This window comes from Salvelinus sp. IW2-2015, unplaced genomic scaffold, assembly GCF_002910315.2.
Source record: "Salvelinus sp. IW2-2015 unplaced genomic scaffold, ASM291031v2 Un_scaffold611, whole genome shotgun sequence".
NCBI lineage: Eukaryota > Metazoa > Chordata > Actinopteri > Salmoniformes > Salmonidae > Salvelinus > Salvelinus sp. IW2-2015.
Genome location: NW_019942584.1, coordinates 637,012 through 657,424, shown reverse-complemented (window position 1 = coordinate 657,424; position 20,413 = coordinate 637,012). Strand labels below are relative to the sequence as shown.

Genomic DNA, 20,413 nt, shown 5'->3' with positions numbered 1-20,413 from the left:
GGCAAGCTACCTGCCCTCCAGGACACCTACAGCACCTGATGTCACAGGAACGCCTAAAAGATAAGAGRCAACAACCGCCACTGCCTGCTGACCCCGCCATCATCCAGAAGGCAAGGTCAGTACAGGTGCATCACAGCTGGAACCGGGAGACTGAAAAACAGCTTCTATCTCAAGGCCATCAGACTGTTAAATAGCCATCACTAGCACATTAGAGGCTGCTGCCCTATATACAGTTGAAGTCAGAAGTTTATATACTGTACACCTTAGCCAAATACATTTAAACTCAGTTTTTCACAATTCCTGACATTTCATCCTCGTAAAAATACCCTGTCTTAGGTCAGTTAGGATCAGCGCTTTATTTTAAGAATGTGAAATGTCAGAATAATAGTAGAGAATGATTTATTTCAGCTTTTATTTCTTTCATCACATTCCCAGTGGGTCAGAAGTTTACATACACTCAATTAGTATTTGGTAGCATTGCCTTTTAAATTGTTTAACTTGGGTCAAATGTTTCGGGTAGCCTTCCACAAGCTTCCCACAATAAGTTGGGTGAATTTTGTCCCATTCCTCCTGACAGAGCTGGTGTAACTGAGTCAGGTTTGTAGGCCTCCTTGCTCGCACATACTTTTTCAGTTCTGCCCACAAATTTTCTATAGGATTGAGGTCAGGGCTTTGTGATGGCCACTCCAATACCTTGACTTTGTTGTCCTTAAGCCATTTTGCCACAACTTTGGAAGTTTGCTTGGGATCGTACATTTGGAAGACCCATTCGGGACCAAGCTTTAACTTCCTGACTGATGTCTTGTGGATATATTGAAGCAACATCTCATCATTTTCCACCCTCATGATACCATCATTTTGTGAAGTGCACCAGTCCCTCCTGCAGCAAAGCACCCCGACAACATGATGCTGCCACCCCCGTGCTTCATGGTTGGGATGGTGTTCTTTGGCTTGCAAGCATCCCCCTTTTTCCTCTAAACATAACGATGGTCATTATGTCAACAGTTCTATTTTTGTTTCATCAGACCAGAGGACATTTCTCCAAAAAGTACAATCCTTGTCCCTATGTGCAGTTGCAAACCGTAGTCTTCCTTTTTTTTTATGGTGGTTTTGGAGCATTGGCTTCTTTCTTGCTGAGCGGCCTTTCAGGTTATGTCGATTTATAGGACTCGTTTTACTGTAGATATCGATACTTTTGTACCTGTTTCCTCCAGCATCTTCACAAGGTCCTTTGCTGTTCTGGGAATGATTTGCACTTTTCGCACCAAAGTACGTTCATCTCTAGGAGACAGAACGCGTCTCCTTCCTGAGCGGTATGACGGCTGCGCGGTCCCATGGTGTTTATGCTTGCGTACTATTGTTTGTACAGATGAGCGTAGTACCTTCAGGCGTTTGGAAATTGCTCCCAAGGAAGAACCAGACTTCTGGAGGTCTACCATTTTTTTCTGAGGTCTTTTTGAGGTCTTTTTTTCCCCATTTACTTTAGATTGTGTATTGTTAGATATTACTGCACTGTTGTAGCTAGAAACACAAGCATTTCGCTACCCCTGCAATAACATCTGTTAAACACATGTATGTGACATTTGACTTGAAATTCAGAACTGCTGGACATCAACATAATAAACTTAAGCACTGATAATTGGGAATGAGATCAGAATGATTGCCAAGGCTTGATCCATAAATGAAACCATGAAATGGGTAGCATAGCCAACAACTAAAACAATCCACATGTTCAAATCAAAAGACCTGATTTTAGCATAACATCAATAACGCAGAAATTATTTAGTATTTCGTTTTTAAATGCTCTGACGAAAACCAGGAGAACAAGAAACACTTTTTAGTGAGAAAACAGAAATCCACTGAGTAAAAAAAATAAATGTACATACTTATTTTTAAAGATGTAGCCTACGATGCAATACTCAATAATTTTAAGGAGAGCAAAAACTACTTGGCCTACATTTGAAGACCACTGCAGATGCTTCGGGGATCTTCCCAATTAAGTAGCCTAGTTTTGTTATTAGGCCTTAGTTCTCTTCAAATAGCCAATCACTCACAGGCCACCTCTTCCAATGCATTGTGGGAAAGTGTGCGTCTAATTCTACTAAAACAAGAGCCGAAATGAGTATAACATCCTGGCATTTAAACCATACTACATTTTTGAAATGTCGCATTCTATTAAACGTTCTATTTTTGCATACTGATAATGTGTCATGTGATTGCGTTGTTGCGTTGTTTTCCCGCTATTTGTTGGTTTCGGTAGCGCATCGCCATATCTAATTGATCAACTGTTGTCAAAGCCAAGATGAGTGACATCCGGGCATTTCTAATGCACTTGATTTTCTAAATGTCACATACTATTAAACGTAATAGCCTACTATTTAGGACTCACTATGGGTAGATACGGACAGTGTTTTCATAACATTGTTGGACAAGTTTAAAAGCTCATTGTTTGTATCCATAGAGACAATTCTTTTTTTTCACCCTATATTCACACTAATTTAGAATACCTGACGTTTTAACAGTACTTAAAGGTTGTGTGTGTGTGCTGTGCACATGTGTTAAACTTCAAGAAAATKACTTTTGTTGTTTATGGTGAAAATACTATTAAAACATTCTGATGTAGATCATTTTAGTTTTTCTGTATTTTACTATTTATTTATATTTATTTAACTAGGCAAGTCAGTTAAGAACAAATTCTTATTTACAATGACGGCCTACCAAAAGGTCTCCTGCGGGGACAAGGGCCTGGGATTAAAAATACAAAAATAAATACAGGACAAAACGCACATCACAACAAGAGAGACAACACTACATAAAGAGAGACCTAAGATAACAACATAGCAAGGCAGGAACACAACACAGCATGGTAGCAACACAGCATAACAGTGTGGTAGCAACACAACATGGTAGCAGCATAAAACATGGTACAAACATTATTGGCCACAGACAACAGCACAAAGGGCAAGAAGGTTGAGACAACAACACATTACGCAAAGCAGCCACAACTGTCAGTAAGGGTGTCCATGATTGAGTCTTTGAATGAAGAGATTGAGATAAAACTGTCCAGTTTGAGTGTTTGTTGCAGCTCGTTCCAGTCACTAGCTGCGGTGAACTGAAAAGGGGAGTGACCCAGGGATGTGTGTGCTTTGGGGACCTTTAACAGAATGTGACTGGCAGAACGGGTGTTGTATGTGGAGGATGAGGGCTGCAGTAGATATCTCAGATAGTGGGGAGTGAGGCCTAAGAGGGTTTTATAAATAAGCATCAACCAGTTGAGACAGGTATACAGAGGTGACCAGTTTACAGAGGAGTATAGATAGATAGATACAATCAAAGCAATGTATGACTAACTCAATGCACTGCTTTTGAAATGGAAAAAATATTTTATTTAGGGCCAAATTGTGAGTAATCACGATTAACTAATGCCGTTAACTCGATTTTAATTGTTTGACAGCCCTAATAATTTAACATATTTATCTGGCACACTTGGCTCATTCGGTTGTGTTTTCTACATCACTATGAAATATTTCTGGGCAAACTACAATTACATTTCATACAGTTATGGTCGTGCGAAATTGTCCAATAAGACCCCATTGATTTGTTAGTAGGGCTGGAACGATATCACAATGTTTTGCATGGCAAAAATGAAAACGCGAAGCAGACAACTCTTTTTAGTCCTTTAAAAACCTGCTGTATGCAAAAGATTTTGTGCTATAGCTTGGGAAATGAATAATGGGACTCTGGATGACAACATAATGATGTTTATGCCCAACATTAGGGCTGTTTTCCGTTTAATCCGCTTCGTGTTTTGTTTACTTGCCACGATACTAATAAGTATTGCAATATTGGTATCGTCTGGCCCTAGGGTGGTCATATTGGGGGGAAAAAACTTCTGTGGGGTTAATGCGTAAATTCTGTGATGGCTGTGTATCTATACATCTTTTTAAAACCCTGCTATAGCCGTGTGTGCGCAATTTGGTGCTTCTATCACCGAAGTTACAATCCAAAAACAGAGATGCCCCATTATATGGCTAAGCTTCCAATATTCTAATGTCAATGGCACAATATGGGTGATTTGTAAACAATAGTTGTAGCTGGTGAGTTTTTCCTTTTTAAAGCCATTTATACAGGTCATTCTGATATGTACTCTAAAGAGGTCAAAGTTCTGTTGACCTGAACATCACAAAAACGTTTGATGGATAGCTGTGAATCTGCTTTCCAATGCCTTCAGAAAGTATTAATACCCCTTAACTTATTMTATATGTTGTGTTACAGCCTGAATTAAAAAATGTATTGAATAAATGTGTTCCCTCACCCATCTACACACAATACCCCAAATTCTTTGCAAATTTATTGAACATGAAATGCATTACATTTCTCACTTATATAAGTATTCACACCCCTTAGTCAATACCTTTTAGAAGTACCTTTGGCAGCGATTACAGATGTGAGTCTTTCCGGGTAAGTCTATAAAKGCTTTCCACACCTGGATTGTACAACATTTGCCCTTTTTACTATTTAGAAAATTCTTCTGGCTCTGTCAAATTGGTTGTTGATACTTGCTAGACAACCATTTTCAGGTCTTGCCATAGATTTTCAAGTAGACTTAAGTCAAAACTTTGACTTGGGCAGTCAGGAACATTCCCTGTCTTCTTGGTAAGCATCTCCAGTGTAGATTTGGCCTTTTTGTTTTATCTTAATGTCCTGCTGAAAGGTGAATTGGATTTGGCCCAAACATAACATTTAGCATTCAGGACAAAAAGTTAATTGCTTTGCCACATTTTTTGCAGTAGTATTTTAGTGCCAACAGGATGATTTTTTTTTTTTTGTACAGGCTTCCTTTTCGCTCTGTCAATTAGGTTAGTATTGTGGAGTAACAACAATGGTAATCCGTCCTCAGTTTTMTCCTACCACAGCCATTAAACTCTAACTGTTTTTTAAAGTCACCATTGGCCACATGGTGAAATCCCTGAGCGGGTTCCTTCCTCTCTGGTAATGGAGTTAGGAAGGACGTCTTTATCTTTGTAGTGACAGGATAAAAAATAGCAGACATTGAATATCCCTTTGAGGATGGTGACGTTTTTAATTACACTTTGTATGGTTGAGACACCATCCAAAGTGTAATAACTTCCCCATGCTCAAAGGGATATTCAATGTCTGCTATTTTTATTTTTACACATCTACCAATAGGTGCCCTTTGAGGCATTGGAAAACCTCTCGGGTCTTTGTGGTTGTATCTGTTTGAAATTCACTGCTTGACTGAGGCACCTTACAGATACTTTTATGTGTGGGGTACAGGGATGAGGTAGTCATTCAAAAATCATGTTAAACACTTATTGCACACAGAGTGAGTCCATGCAACTTATTATGTGACTTGTTAAGCACATTTTTACTCCTGGACTTATTTGCGCTTGCCATAACAAAGGGGTTGAATACTTACTGACTCAAGACATTTCAGCTTTTCATTTTTTTATTCATTTTTAAAAACATAATTCCACTTTGAATGTGTGTAGGCCAGTAACCAAAAATCTAAATGTAATCCATTTCAAATTCAGCCTGGAACACAAGAAAATGTGGATAAGTCAAGGGGTGTGAATACTTTCTAAAGGGTATAAGTGAGCAATAACTTATTGTATACTGACATTGATTGTCATGAGGTAAAATCCCGAGGGGGAAAATTAATGGAATAGAGGGTTGAAAGAGTAACACACAGAGAACTACCAATGCTGCACTGCCGTCACATTTTCCAACTCTAGGGACATACTGTAGACCTTCAACAAATCACTGCGACAACACCGTACCAAGTGAGCCCGACGGACCCACATTTGGGGGTCTGTCTCATGGACTATATGTAGGAATTTGGGTACCATGTACACTATATAACCAAAAGTACATGGGCAACTGCTCGTCGAACATCTCATTCCAAAATCATGGCCATTTTAATATGGAGTTGGTCCTCCCCTTTGCTCGTATAACAGACTCCACTCTTGTGGGAAGGCTTTCCACTAGATGTTGGCACATTGCAGCAGGGATTTGCTCCCATTCTGCCACGAGCGTTAGCGAGGTCCAGCACTGATGTTGGGCGATTAGGCCTGGCTCGCAGTCGATGTTCCAATTCATCCCAATGGTGTTCGAGGGGATTGAGGTCAGGGCTCTGGTGCAGGCCAGTCAAGTTCTCCTACACCGATCTCGACAAACCATTTCTGTATGGACTTTGCTTTGTGCATGGGGTCATTGTCATGCTGAAACGGGAAAGGGCTTTCCCCAAAGTTGGAAGCTCAGAATTGTCTAGAATGTCATTGTATTCTGTAGCATTAAGATTTCCCTTCACTCTAACTAGCCCGACCATTATTCCTCCACCAAACTTTATAGTTGGCACTATAGTAGTTTCCTCCTGGTGTCCGCCAAAACCAGATTTGTCCGTCGGACTGCCAGATGGTGAAGCGTGATTCATCCCTCCAGAGTCCAATGGCGGCGAGCTTTAATCCACACCAGCAGACGCTTGTCATTGCGCATGGTGATCTTAGGCTTGTGTGCTGCTGCTCGGCCATGGAAAACCATTTCATGAAGCTCCCGACGAACAGTTCATGTGCTGACGTTGTTTGGAATTCTGTAGTGAGGGTTGCAACCAAGGACCAACTATTTTTACGCGCTTCAGCCCTCGGCGGTCCCGTTCTGTGAGCTTGTGTAGCCTACCACGTCACGGCTAAACCGTTGTTGCTCTTAGGCATTTACACTTCACAATAACAGCACTTACAGTTTAACAGGGCAGCTCTAGCAGGGCTCTTCCAGTGTGTCTGGCATCACTCAGACATTCAGTGCATGTTCTGTTCTTAAACCAAGGGCTGAAGCGTCATATAAACACACTTAAATACATACACTGGAGTGCTTTTTTTTTATTGCCGGTAAATATTGACTTAATATCCAGCACTTTCTCAGACATTGGATGTGTAGGTTCTACACATTCTTTCTCTCTGCCCTGATATCACCCCTACGTGTGACCAAAACTATAATTGCAGCTTATTTGTCACACACACACACTGGCTGAGATGAGCAACAGATGTTGGGAATCCACCTGACACACTATCACTCTAAATTTACTGGGCCTCACTTCCAACAATGCCACGGTTGTGTGAACGAGCACATTGGCCCTCTCTTAAATCTTCCTTTTATCTGTGTTATAAATGTATTGTGTTTCACAACTCACTTAGCTCTCGGGCTGTCTTATATCTAGACATTTTTTCTCTTCAAATAAAGGGAAGTTATGAACACGCCCAAACGGTAAGCAACTCGCGGAATGAATTGATTTGGTTCTCCCACACACCCACATGTTTGTAAAGAGCAGCGAGCACAGCGGTTGGCCTTTATGAGCCAATTCCCATTGGGCTACATCTCTGACCTGTTTGGCAACTGCCTATTCCTTTTTAACCTTTCACAGACATTGCATATTTTTTKGGGCAAGTAGTTGGAAACTTGAACAAGCACTTGGAATCCGTTGCGGCCCAATTACCATCGCGCCATTGTTTTCCGACCTTTTTATTATTATCATCTGGGTGGCTTACACTATCTCCGGTTGCTCATGTGTGGGAATTCTGGGGAAATKTCTCTCAGCATTTCCTTGTAAATATGAAGTGGGGGTCCGGTTTTGCAATGCATCTGAAGTTGACTCATTTACTGCCTCGCCTTCGGGATCCTACCTGAGGCCATCCCAATTGTCACTTGCACAAACTTGTCAGACTTTTTTTTTTTAAATGGGCAAGCAGTGTCACAACATTTCTTGGAAAAGGTGGTTTTAGGAATGGATACCATTCTGGTTAGAACTCTAAGACCACSCGGGCCATCCAGTGAATGCACCCGCTGCAGTTATGTAAGGTCCCACTACTGCACTGAGTCATGTGGGAAGGATGTGAACTCCATCTCCCACCATGTATTGATCCCTGTGTGGGAGATCTGCTCCACAGATAACAAATGGGTAGTTGCGCAGTACAGGGATGTGAGCAATACACAGGAACTGCAGGGCATTTCCTCAATATCTTTGAAGTTTAGCAGACCGTCAGCATGAACACTGAAGACGGAGGTGTGGAGAAGAAGAATGGTGTCTAGTTTGTCTTTTCTCTTAAGACAAGCGGCTTAAGGATGGTAGCCTCGCTGTTTTGGTGTGAAATCATCATTTAGGCAGCTTTTTTTGGTTCACTTTAGGCCAAGTTAGCTGTTTTGGCGACAGCCTGCTGTTTTCAGATAGCCTGTTCCCGTATCTGTTTGTGCTGTAGCCAACTCACTCCTGTGGTTGTTGGCTACACAGAACAAACAGAGCAGGCACCAGGTTAGTTTGAAGAGCCTTTTCCCCCATACTCATTGTCCTCTCCTCTGGGCTGCTCTCACTGAGGACTGCCTCCTGGCCTCTCGTCCACTAGCTGATGTCTTTCTACTGCGCCGAGTCGCCAGGCAGATTTTTGGGCTTTAAACACGGCTAATAATAAGGTCTCTTGTCGTTCCCACAATCGGAGCCAGGCAGGAGAGGAACAGGGCAGACACCGTAACACCAAATACCTTTTTGAACTTTTCACAATCAAATTATGCACAACATTGAACCTTTTTTTATTTTTTTTAAGACAATTTTATTAAAGAAAAAAGACTTGATATGGTTTCTGCTTGGTTTGACCCATCTGTACTCTCTGTGGATATTTTGAACTGCAGCTCAACAAGGAAAACAAGCCACCTTGTAAAATCTATCAGATATGGCCAATTTTCAGTGTAAATTAAAAAATGTCAAAGGGGCCTGAACTTATCAAGTAATGGGAAAATGTCGATAAAACCTATTTTGATGGTGTAATTCTTAAACTTTCATGCGTCTTCCTTTTTCAAGGGATAGTCAACTCCATCTCAAATTAAAGTTCTCTGTTTATATTCTGGATCTTGTTGAGCCACCTTGTCCTGTGTGGTTACCTTGGGTTGTCACTGTTGTGGCCTCCCAAACATGATCCCCTCGTGATTGAGCTACAAAACTTTGACGGTCCATAACTAAATTCATGTTACCATTTCTTCAGGTCATAAAAAGAGAATTCGTACAGCTTGTCTTATCTGCATTGCATAATTTACAGTGCTAACTTTGGCAAAAGGGAAGGAAAAAATGGGTGGTTAGAACCATTTACTATATCCTTAAGAAGAACTGTAATCACTCGCTATTGCTCATTAACATCCACCAAACAACAGGAAATGAAAGTAACTAAAAATATGGTTCAAATTTGACGTAAAAGCGGAAGGATACTAGAAAAATAGAAATTTCTATGACCCCATGGAAATGATCGGATAAGTATTTACTCAAATGCCTGAGCAATTTGGATTCTGAAGAGGTTGCTCTGGATCTTTGATGTCCGCTGCCTGTTGCAGGATGTGAAGTCTGTGCGACAAAGGTTGGGGTTGRAGCCGTATGGGACTGAAGCTACAGCCAAAGGTCATCACTTATCAAGCTACTGATGTTGATCCGAATTGCACGTGAATAAACCGGTATGTTTTTCTGCTAGTTTGGAGAAACTGGCCTTTCCAAATACTTTAATTTTGGAAAATACTGTTGTGAATTGCTAATTCATTTGAATTATCTGTTGGCCATGCATTACGAATATTACATACCATCTTTACATTTTGAGTGTGTGTTTTGTCAATGCCTTTAGGCGTGTTCTCATTCTCACCTAGATAGCCATTTTAATTAAAGCGTACCTTTTTTATTGTCTGTTTAAATACCCACTAGGACGCCTTCCAGCAGCAGTACCCCCTGTGTTTTCATTGTCCCTTCACTCCTGCCAGCATTTGCTAATTCTCTTGACAAAACAGCCAGGTGTAACCGACCCCCAAATCTGACTTCACATTCCTTCTCTTAGTGTTTCCGTAATTAGTCTCAACTCCAGCATTTCTCAGCCAAGCTCCTTTCCTTCCCCCTGTTTGTTTGTTTGTCTTTCTTCCGAGCAGGGGAGGCTTAATCCTCCTCGTACACCTGTGCCTTTTCACCCAGGTCTCTGAGACACCAATGCAAATATCTTTACCATCACAAAAACGAGTGGTAATCCCTTATGATGCTTAACTTTWAAAAAAWATATATTATATTTATTTATTCCCTCCACAAAAATGAGCCGTGTGCATCTAAGCCGGCTTGTTGCTTTTCGAGAAGTTTGTTTGCACTGCGTTTGGATGTCTCGGCTGAGTTCTCTCTTACAAACGACTGCCCTATGTGTGCTCGACGTAGTAAACTTTTTTTGTTTACTACGTTTGACATTTTTCCATATTTTGGTGTAATTATTTWWAAAAAATGTCCTCACCAGTATACCTGCATTTTGGCAGTTGGAGTAGAAGATAAGAAAAAGCCTACCATTTGGCTTTCTCACAGATTTATTTCATCCTCTACCACTCACTGGGTAAACCACTGATCCCGAATGTCAATCTGTGACTGCTGGGCCTCTCCAAACAGCAGCCTTATCAAACAGACAGGGTCTTAGAGTGGATTGGAAAACAGGAAGCGACGGGAACTCTGGGGATGGCCTTTGGCACAACTTTACTGGCGTCGAAAAGTTCACTGGCTGCCATTAACCCCGCTAGCAGTCAGTGACCAGTCTGATTTCAATGGGTTCGTTCAATGTTACGGGTCGACAGAAGTTTACTACTCTCTTTCACAGCCACGAACAGCATATTCTCTCTCAAGGTATCGGGGTAGCATGGCTACAGCGTAGCTACAGAGAATGATCACTGTAAATAGGACCTTTTTGAGTGTGTGAAAAGGCCTTTTGTGGACCTCCTTAAATAAGCTTCCCACGAAAAGTAACCACCCATGAAAAGGGCCCTAACCCTCTCCTATGTTGTAGATCATACGTTGAGCCTGCAAGTGGAGTTGTGTGGGTACACTAGCTTTTGGCTTTTCTTCCCCGATGCAGATAGTCAGTTTGGATACAAACCTCCGTCTTTGGCGTACTTAGCTGGTGTAGCCTATTTATCAGTGCACGGACATTTTAAAACGTTAGATAACAAATGGGCTAGGACTCCTAGTAAATGAGGTGGTCGATTTGAGAGTCATGTCTCTTTTAATTTTGGATATCAATGCAACACACATTTTGTCAGGGATTTTTCTGAATGTTGGGTGAAAAACCAAACATAATTATGTGGCCATATTCTGCTTTTAGCAGATGGGTTTTTTAATCATAACTATATCAAACAGTTGTTGTAAATTTTGCGCTTGGAGCATGTACTTTCATGAGGCATAAGTTATATATTTCAATCAATTGATTGAAATGTATATAAAATAATTTGTTTAACCTTTATTGAACTAGGCAAGTYAGTTAAGAACATTCTTATTTACAATGACGGCCTAGGAACAGTGGGTTAACTGCCTTGTTCAGGGGCAGAACGACAGATTTTTACCTTGTCCGCTCGGGGATTCGATCTAGCAACCTTTCGGTTACTGGCCCAACGCTCTAACCACTAGGCTACCTACCTGTGTCCACATACTTTTGTATGTGGACACCACTTCAAATATTTAAGCGACACACGTTGCTGACAGGCGTATAAAATCAAGCACACAACCATGCAATCTCCATAGTCAAACATTGGCAGTAGAATGGTCTTACTTAAGAGCTCAGTGACTTTCAACGTGGCACCGCCATAGGATGCCACCGTTACAACAAGTCAGTTCGTCAAATTTCTGCCCCGCTAGAGCTGCCCCGGTCAACTGTAAGTGCTGTTATTGTGAAGTGGAAACGTCTAGGAGCAACAACGGCTCATCCACGTAGTGGTAGGCCACACAAGCTCATAGAATGGGACCGCCGTGTGCTGAAGCACGTAGCGTATAAAAATTGTCTGTCCTCGGTTGCAACAGTCACTACTGAGTTCCAAACTGCCTCTGGAAGCAACGTCTGCACAAGAACTGTTCGTCGGGAGCTTCATGAAATCGGTTTCCATGGCTGAGCAGCCACACAAACGCCTAAGATCACCATGCACAATGCCAAGTGTCGGCTGGAGTGGTAAAGCCCGCCGCCATTGGACTCTGGCGCGTGGATACGTGTTCTCTGAAGTGATGAGTTACGCTTCACCGTCTGGTGGACGAATCTGGGTTTGGCGGATGCCAAGAGAATGCTACCTGCCCGAMTGCATAGTGCCAATTGTAAAGTTTGGTGGAGGAGGAATAATCTGGGGAGGGGCTGTTTTTCATGGTTCAGGCTTGGCCCCTTAGTTCCAGTGAAGGGAAATCGTAACGCTGCAGCATACAATGACATTCTAGACGATTCTGTGCTTCCAACTTTGTGGCAACAGTTTGGGGACGGCACTTTTCCTGTTTCAGCATGACAATGCCCTTGTGCACAAAGCACGGTCCATACAGAAATGTTTTATTGAGATCGTTGTGGAAGAACTTGACTGGCCTGCACAGAGCCCTGACCTCAACCCCATCGAACACCTTTTGGGATGAATTAGAAATCCAAACTGCGAGCCATGCCTAATCTCCCAACGTCAGTGTCCGACCTCACTAATGCTCTGGTGACTGAATGGAAGCAAGTCCTGCAGCAATTTTCCAACTTCTAGTGGAAAGCCTTCCCAGAAGAGTGAAGACTGTTATAGCAGCTAAGGGGCGACCAACTTCATATTAATGCCCATGATTTTGTAATGAGATGTTCGACGAGCAGCTGTTCACATACTTTTTGTCATGTAGTGTACCAATCACGGATTGCCCCTTTTTTTTCTTCACACAGGAACCCAGTTACTGGTTTTATTACATCAGTAATACTCTGTCACCATCTGCTGCTAAAGACATTTGCTTTTCCCATAAACAAATTAGCATAATGCGCATATTTTTTWAATTTTTAACAATACCAACCCACTTGGCATATTTTTAAGTAGGATCTATCTTTTGATCGCTTAGGCTTGAATATTCCCTTGCATGGTTCCTTGCTCTTGACATGGCTTATTTACAGTCTGTCATTATTTGAGCAGGTGTACTACTTTTTTGTGCCATTTTCTGACACGGCCCATCATTGGTTGCACATTATATCTCACTTTTATCCTGTAACCTAATGTCTTTCTTTTCCTCGATCACACAGTGTAGCTGTGGTACTTAGGACTGGGAGGGTGCCAACCTAGTGTGACTTGGCACAGAGCTTCTGTTGCAGCCAGAAGTTAGGACAACTTCAAACAAACAAAAAGCATGGTCCTTCTCGTGCGGTTGTATTTATAGAACAGAGGGTGTCATCTTATTTATTTGAATAAATTATACCCATTTACTGGGTTAGTGAAAGTATCCCAAAAATCCCATACATAAAATGTTTTTTTTAGCTCTTATTTTAACAACAAAAAAATATATACAAAAAAAACCACTTCTCAGTTTTTGCCTTTTTGAAATTCACATAGGTCTCCAACATAGTTTAGAGCAGGATGTTAAATGTAATATACAGATGTCACTCAGTCTTAACACCTGGCATGACGACATGAAGCTTTGGCTGCATCACCATGTCCTCCCGTTGTACTACCCCCATCTGCTGCTCTCTGCCTGGGCTTCTCCCCTCTGACGGTGGCTGGGGTCGGAGGTGGTTTTAAAGGAAAGGAGCAGTGCTGTTAGAGCTTTCCTGAAATGACCCCGAGGGTGCCTGGGAGCAGTCCACCCCCCCAACCCCCTCTCGCTATCTGACAGGAATGCCACACACACACAGCTCTCATCTTGCCACCCAGTGCCGCTGCGCCATTTTTCTACTGACTGGGAGGTCCTATACTGCCACTACTTATATAAGATATATAGCTACCTCCCCTTCTGTGTTTTCTTAAATTCTCGTTCCCTTATGCCATGATTCCTTCATGTCTGGCTCTGATTTATACTTCAATTATGTGCTTTGCTATTCCAACACACAGATCAGCTAAGCAACGACAACATCACTGACTTATAATAACTGGAGGAATGTCCGAGTCATTATCAGCTGCTTGTTTGTCTCCGGTTGAGCTCGTTAATATATGCCATATAGCAGAGCCTTTTATGCAAAGTAACTAACAGTCGTGTGTACATACACTTTCGTTTGGGTGGCTCCAGCGGGACTCGAACCCATGAACCTGGCGTTTACATGCAACATGTTCTACCAACTACCAGATTTCCCATCCAAGGCGGTGAATGAATTACGAGTATCTCTGGAGACCAAATAGATGTGTGTGCTCTAAAGTACAGTTTCCCAAACAGGAGAGTGAGACGAAAGAGCTTGAGAGGGCAAACAAAACGGGGGTTGGAGGCGGCTGTAGATCTAGCTTGTTTATCTGAGTTGTCCGAGAGTTCCTCCTTATTCCCCGGGAGTAAAAGCCTTAAAGTTGGTTCTCCTCTGCGGGCTGTCTGCTTGGGATGTGTGTGAAAAGCTGAGGAGGAGGAGTGTGTGTTGTGGGGTGTGTGTGTGTGAGAAAGAGCCAAGAGGATGTCAGGGAAGGGAGAGCTGATGAATGGGGGAGACAGGTCTGTGGCTTTGCTGTCCTCGGCTAGAGCTGCTCTTTATGGCCTTGGGGCCCAGCCAGATCTCTTGTTCGGTTGCCAACAGCAACAAAGTCATGCTAAAACCTTCCAACATCTTTCTGTTTTGTCAACATAAAGTGTAACTAAATGATTCTTCTTTTGAAGTTATGGGTGTTGATTTAGTTTAACTCTTTGGGCACCGATTTGACTGTGCAAATAAGCAGTTCTAGTGAAAGGAGACTGTAAATGTTCGATTTTTTTCTTCTTCTCCAAATCTCTCATTCTAATGTAGATGCAGAATTAAGTATTCAGTTGATTAATGTGCATTCCAAACTTGTTTCAAGCCTACTATACTGGTCCAAAACAGTATGGCACACCCTGGCAAAACATTTTTTTTAAATGGCAAATTTAAATCTTTCTTATTGGACAAGTCTAAGAAGTCCCTCGCTGTTCAACATTCTTTTCCATTTGGTGCATAATGAACACTACCCAGATCCTATGTAGTTGCAGTCATGCTGCCTCACGATCTGTCTCCTTCCCTCTTTCCGCTTCAGGATGTGAAGATTTTCCGGGCGCTCATCCTTGGGGAGTTGGAGAGGGGCCAGAGTCAGTACCAGGCCCTGTGCTTCATCTCGCGCCTCAACCACAACGAGTTCATCCCCAGCGAGTCCATGGCCCGACTCAGACAGGTATGTGTCACCGACCGGGGTTCTAACTCTAGTGCTTCAAGATTGTTAGTCGCTGAGTTAAAGCCAAGGCATTAGCTCAGGGAGGGATGGGATATTCGCTTACTGAATGGCCTTGTTTGAATGTTACATTTATCCTTTCTTTCTTCCTCTCCTTTGGGTAATCACTGATCTAACACAACATGATACTTGCTAGCAAGAGCTTCCTTTGTAGTTCCACTATGTTGCTTTCACCTATTCCTGCTGTGTCGGATCAGTGATAAAGGAAAGGAAAGATACAGGGAATAACAAGTAACAAATAAGGCCAGTGAGTGTCCTTGCTCGGAGTGGGGGACGTGAATGAGCATTATCCCATTTGATAAAGTGACCTTGGCGACATGACTGACTTTGTCCTGCTGTCCATCAGAAAAACCCTCACGCCATCCGCATGGCGGAGGAGAGGCGTGGTCACGACCAGCTGACCATGAACGTGGCGCTGAACCTGAGCCGGGCGTGGCAGCTCAGCAGCCACATCTACAACATGTGCAGCGAGGCCCGGGAGGCCATCTACACCCGGGAGAGGGACGTCCAACATTGGCTGGAGAGAGGTCAATAGAATGAATGTGGGCACAGCGTGTCACAGATAATGTCATCCCAAAGGGAATTAATACAAATGGAAAATGAGAGGCTGGGAGACAAAACTGAAAGGTGGTCTAAAGTAAAAATATTTTAAGGTACTACTTAAGTAGTTTTTGGGGGGTTATCTGTACTTTACAATTTATATTTTTGACATCTTGTACTTCATTCCTGAAGAAAATAATGTACTTTTTACTCCATATATTTTCCCCAAGACCCAAAATGACACGTTACATTTTGAATGCTTAGCAGGACAGGAAAATTGTCCAATTCATGTACTTATCAAGAGAACATCCCTGGTAATCCCTACTGCCTCTGATCTGGCGGACTCACTAAACACAAATGCTTTGTTTGTAAATGATGTCTGAGTGTTGGAGTGTGCCCCTGGCTATCCGTAAAAATACATTTAAAAAAAGAAAGAAAATGGTGCCTGCTGGTATGCTTATTATAAGCAATTTGAAATGATTTTTACTTTTGATACTTGTGTATATTTAAAACTAAATACTTTTAAGCTTTTCCTCAAGTAGTATTTTACTGGGTGACTTTCACTTGAGTCATATTCTATAAGGTATCTTTACTTTTACTCAAGTATGGCAATTGTGCACTTTTTTCACAACTGCTGATCTGTATCTTTCAGTCAATGTTTTTGTCCTAGTGGCCTTTCTCAAGACACGATACACATTTGTCCACCATTGTGCGGACGTGGAATAAAATATACATTTCACCTTTTCATTTTTGTCCTCCCAGCTTCTCTTTTTCATTTGGAGAGGTCAGCCCCCACCCCCTCTCTCTCTCTCTCTCTGAAGTATGATGAGCTGGAATAAAAGCCACCACACTATGGCCTCTAGGAATGGCGTTGCCCATCCTTAATCACATACTCGCACTAATGTAAATGAATCCAATACATTTTAGCTCTATATGTACACTACCATACCAAACTAGCCCAGTTCTACTTCAATAACACTATTAGTCTTTGACAATGTAAACAAAGATTACACTCTCCCTGAAAGTCTGTTTTTGCTCCTAAAGCTCTTTTTCTATATGAGTGTATACTTGGCTCAACTTTAAATAATTACGTTTCGTGATAGTTGTATTGCGAGAGCTGTTTTGCTGACTGAAAATAGCCCTGGGTCTAGTTTATCTTTATTTATTATGGACCCCCATTAGCTGCTGCCAAGGTAGTAGCTACTCTTCCAAAATTTAAGGCAGTTTATACAATTTTAAAAACATTACAATATATTCAGACTGTGTGCCCTCAGGCCCTACTCCACCACTACCACATATATACAGCACAAAATGTGTGTGCGCTTATGTTTGTGTTGCTTCGCAGTTCCCTAAGGTGTTTTATTGTTTAAATCTTTTTTATCACATTTTACTGCTTGCATGAGTTACTTGATGTGGAATAGAGTTACATGTAGTCATGGCTCTATGTAGTACTGTGCGCCTTCCATAGTCTGTCCTGGACTTGAGGACCGTGAAGAGACCTCTTGTGGCATGTCTTGTGGGGTATGCATGGGTGTCTGAGCTGTGTGCCAGTAGTTCAAACACACAGCTCGGCGCATTCAACATGTCAATACCTCTTATGAATACAAGCAGTGATGAAGCCCATCTCTCCTCCACTTTGAGCCAACTTGCTCAATTTCCACGTTATTTATTACAAGTTTTAGTTGAGGTTTAGTGAATGATTTTTCCCAAATACAATGCTTTTAGTTTATATTTAGGACTAACTTATTCCTTTATCTATGCCTAGACACTGGACTTAATATAATGTACACTACAGTACTGTAAACAGTGTTGCATGAAGGTCATAGTACAGTGCATGGTGAACCATCTGTGAGTGAATAGAGATAACAGCATTCTTGCATGACAAAGTTCCTTATTACTAGCCTGGTCCCATATTGGTTTGTGTCGTCTTGCCAAATCCTATGGTCATTGTCACAGTGGGAGTTGTCAAGACCGCACAAACAGAACKGGGACCAGGCTACCTTATTAGAGCATTGACTCACAAATATGTTCCTTGCTGCACCTGTAGGAGTGGAGGGCTCCATGTTTGAGACCCTGCCCCAGACGGTGGACGTGGTCCCGGTCCTGCTGTCGTGCCGCTCTACGAGAGACGTGTGGCAGCCCTGCTCCTGCAGCTTCAGCCTGCGCCTGGAGTGGTACCCCTGCCTGCTCAAGTACTGCCGCAACCGCGACACCACAGGCAAAGGCAGCCCCTACAAGTGTGGCATCAAAAGCTGCAGCAAAGGCTACCACTTCACCTACTATGTCCCACACAAACAGCTCTGTCTCTGGGATGAGGAGACTTAGCAGTACACTAGCCGTGTGGTCAGACTCYTCCCCCCCCCCCCCCCCCCCCYCMAACAAACCAATGTTTTTCTTGTACTCCCTTATTTAATTTGGACATCAGTTCATCCCAAAACCATTGGGCTGCATCCTGTCGTGAGATGATAGTAGTTTGATGCCTTACATGGGGAAGGTTGAAATTGAGACAAACCTTTTTTTGCGACAGGAGCTATTTTCTCTCAATAACTTTATAGGGGACATTTCCTATAGTTTGGATATGATGCCTCCGAAGTGTCCAGGTACCTACTGTGACCCTAAATTACTCTTGCACGTTTGTGCCAATGTTGGGAAAACATCTCAATATGGCGCAGCTAATAAAAATGACTACAAGAACCTCCTCTCATAAGGACACGTTTATGCATACGGCTGGACAGTGCAGCTTCTTTTCTACATTTCTTGCCCCGTGGGATGACTGGTGAAGGAACAACGTTCCCATTATGTTGTCACAGGAAACCGTGGGATCGGAACGGTCAGTTAGACAATGACTTATGACATCAATAACACAGCTTTAGCCAGCTCCCTTCCTGGTCGATGGCAACTCGGGTTGCACTCGATAATGTTTCTCTGATGCTGGCATTATTTATTTGGTTGCAAGGTGAAATTATWCAAGATTCTTATGTCTAAAATGACTCATCTTTAAAAAGTTTTATCTTCATCACATTTTGTCTTTGGTTTGTCAAATACAAGCTTAATTTCCTCCAATTCTGCATCTGTTAGCAAATAGACAGAATTGTAGCAAGACATTATATACACAGTGTACAAAACAGTAGGAACACCTTTCTAATATTGAGTTGCACCCCCCTTTTGCCCTCAGAACAGCCTCAATTCGTCGGGGTATTGACTCTACAATGTGTCGAAAGCGTTCCACAGCGATGCTGGCCAATGTTGACCCCAATGCTTCCCACAGTTGTGTCAATTTGGTTGGATGTCGGACCATTCTTGAAACGCACAGGAAACCTGTTGCGTGTGGAAAAACCCAGCAGCGTTGTAGTTCTTTCCCATTCATCCTCTGAATGGCACATACACAATCCATATCTMTAGGCTTAAAAATCCKTTGTTAACCTGTCTTCTCCCCTGCATCTACACTGATTTGAAGTGGATTTAACAGGTGACAGCAATAAGGGATCATAGCTTTCACCTCGTCAATGTCAWGGAAAGAGGCGGTGTTCTGAAAGTTTTGTACCCTCAGTGTATATTGTGAAAATCTATTGGTGTTGTATTTAGGTAACAGTATAGAAATGTATGCTAATTTAATGTATGTTGTTGAAGAGCAAGTTACTTCTATCTATTCTATGACAGTAGCTTCAATGTTGTTTTTCTTCTGTCAATGTGATTTTCTTGGGAGCACATTTTCATGAATCCCAATTCACAATGGAAGATCACCTGAGTATTTGTAAATAGTCTGGGGTTGAAGAGAATGCCACTCACTTGAACATCATTTACAGCTCAATCACTGATGGYCATGATTTTACATAGGTTTCGAAGTTGATTTGCTTATATTTCATTATTCTTTCCAAGTTTGTGGCTAAACCAAAGTAAAGATTCACAAAGGAAATATTCTCCAGGGAAGGGCTAAAGTTGCAACCTATCAGATTTGATTTCTGTCCAGAGCCAGGCTGTGTTGGATCTAGTGCTTACTCAACTGCCTGGCCACTTTCATTTATCATGCAATACTTCCACCCCCTTTTAATGCAATGCATAGCTCATTTTTTCCTTTCAAACTCCGACACATGGATTATTGAGAAAAACAAAGTCTAACAATAGTCAGTGGAACCCTTACCACCATTGTCATTTCATTAACATCACAATTTATTATAAATGTACATGCAGGCCTTGATTTTCACTTTGTGATTCCATTCCACAAGGAACACTTTGTTCAGGTAGGACTAAAATTATCAGCAGTCTGTAGGAAAGTCACATTTTATTCCACATATGATCACTTGTCTGCTATCCGATTCCAATACCTCACCACATCATTTTACATCTTGAGTAGCCTAATGTGTGTTTAATCATATTCAGTAGTAACTGGCACCTAATTGTTTTGTTTAATTCTCCTGATTATTCTGTCACATGCTAATTCCATGTCTTTGTTCACTTTTGTTTGTGTATGACCTCTTCCCAACTGACAAACCAAATGTCCTTTTTTTTTTTTTTTACCTTCAAACTGGCCATTCTATGGTAACCTATGTGCCTTAACGCTTAAATTGATTTTTTTGCTATGTAAAACTAGAATAAAGTCTCAAACATATTTTTCTATGAAAGAGTTGTGTACGCTCTTCGCAAACACCACAGAAAAAATAATGCAATT

At 41.9% G+C, this 20,413-nt stretch overlaps 1 protein-coding gene across 1 annotated transcript in view; it reads left to right on the top strand.

Moving 5' to 3' along the window:
- The window catches only part of LOC112068625 (out at first protein homolog), a 31,322-nt gene extending 10,969 nt beyond the window's left edge, over nt 1-20,353 (top strand). Inside the window, exons 2-4 of the mRNA XM_024135804.2 lie at nt 15,013-15,147; nt 15,551-15,731; nt 17,792-20,353. Of these exons, the coding sequence (XP_023991572.1) occupies nt 15,013-15,147; nt 15,551-15,731; nt 17,792-18,069 (594 nt within the window). The 3' untranslated portion in view covers nt 18,070-20,353. The remainder of the gene's footprint in view (nt 1-15,012; nt 15,148-15,550; nt 15,732-17,791) is intronic.
- The last annotated feature ends 60 nt before the right edge of the window (nt 20,354-20,413 follow it).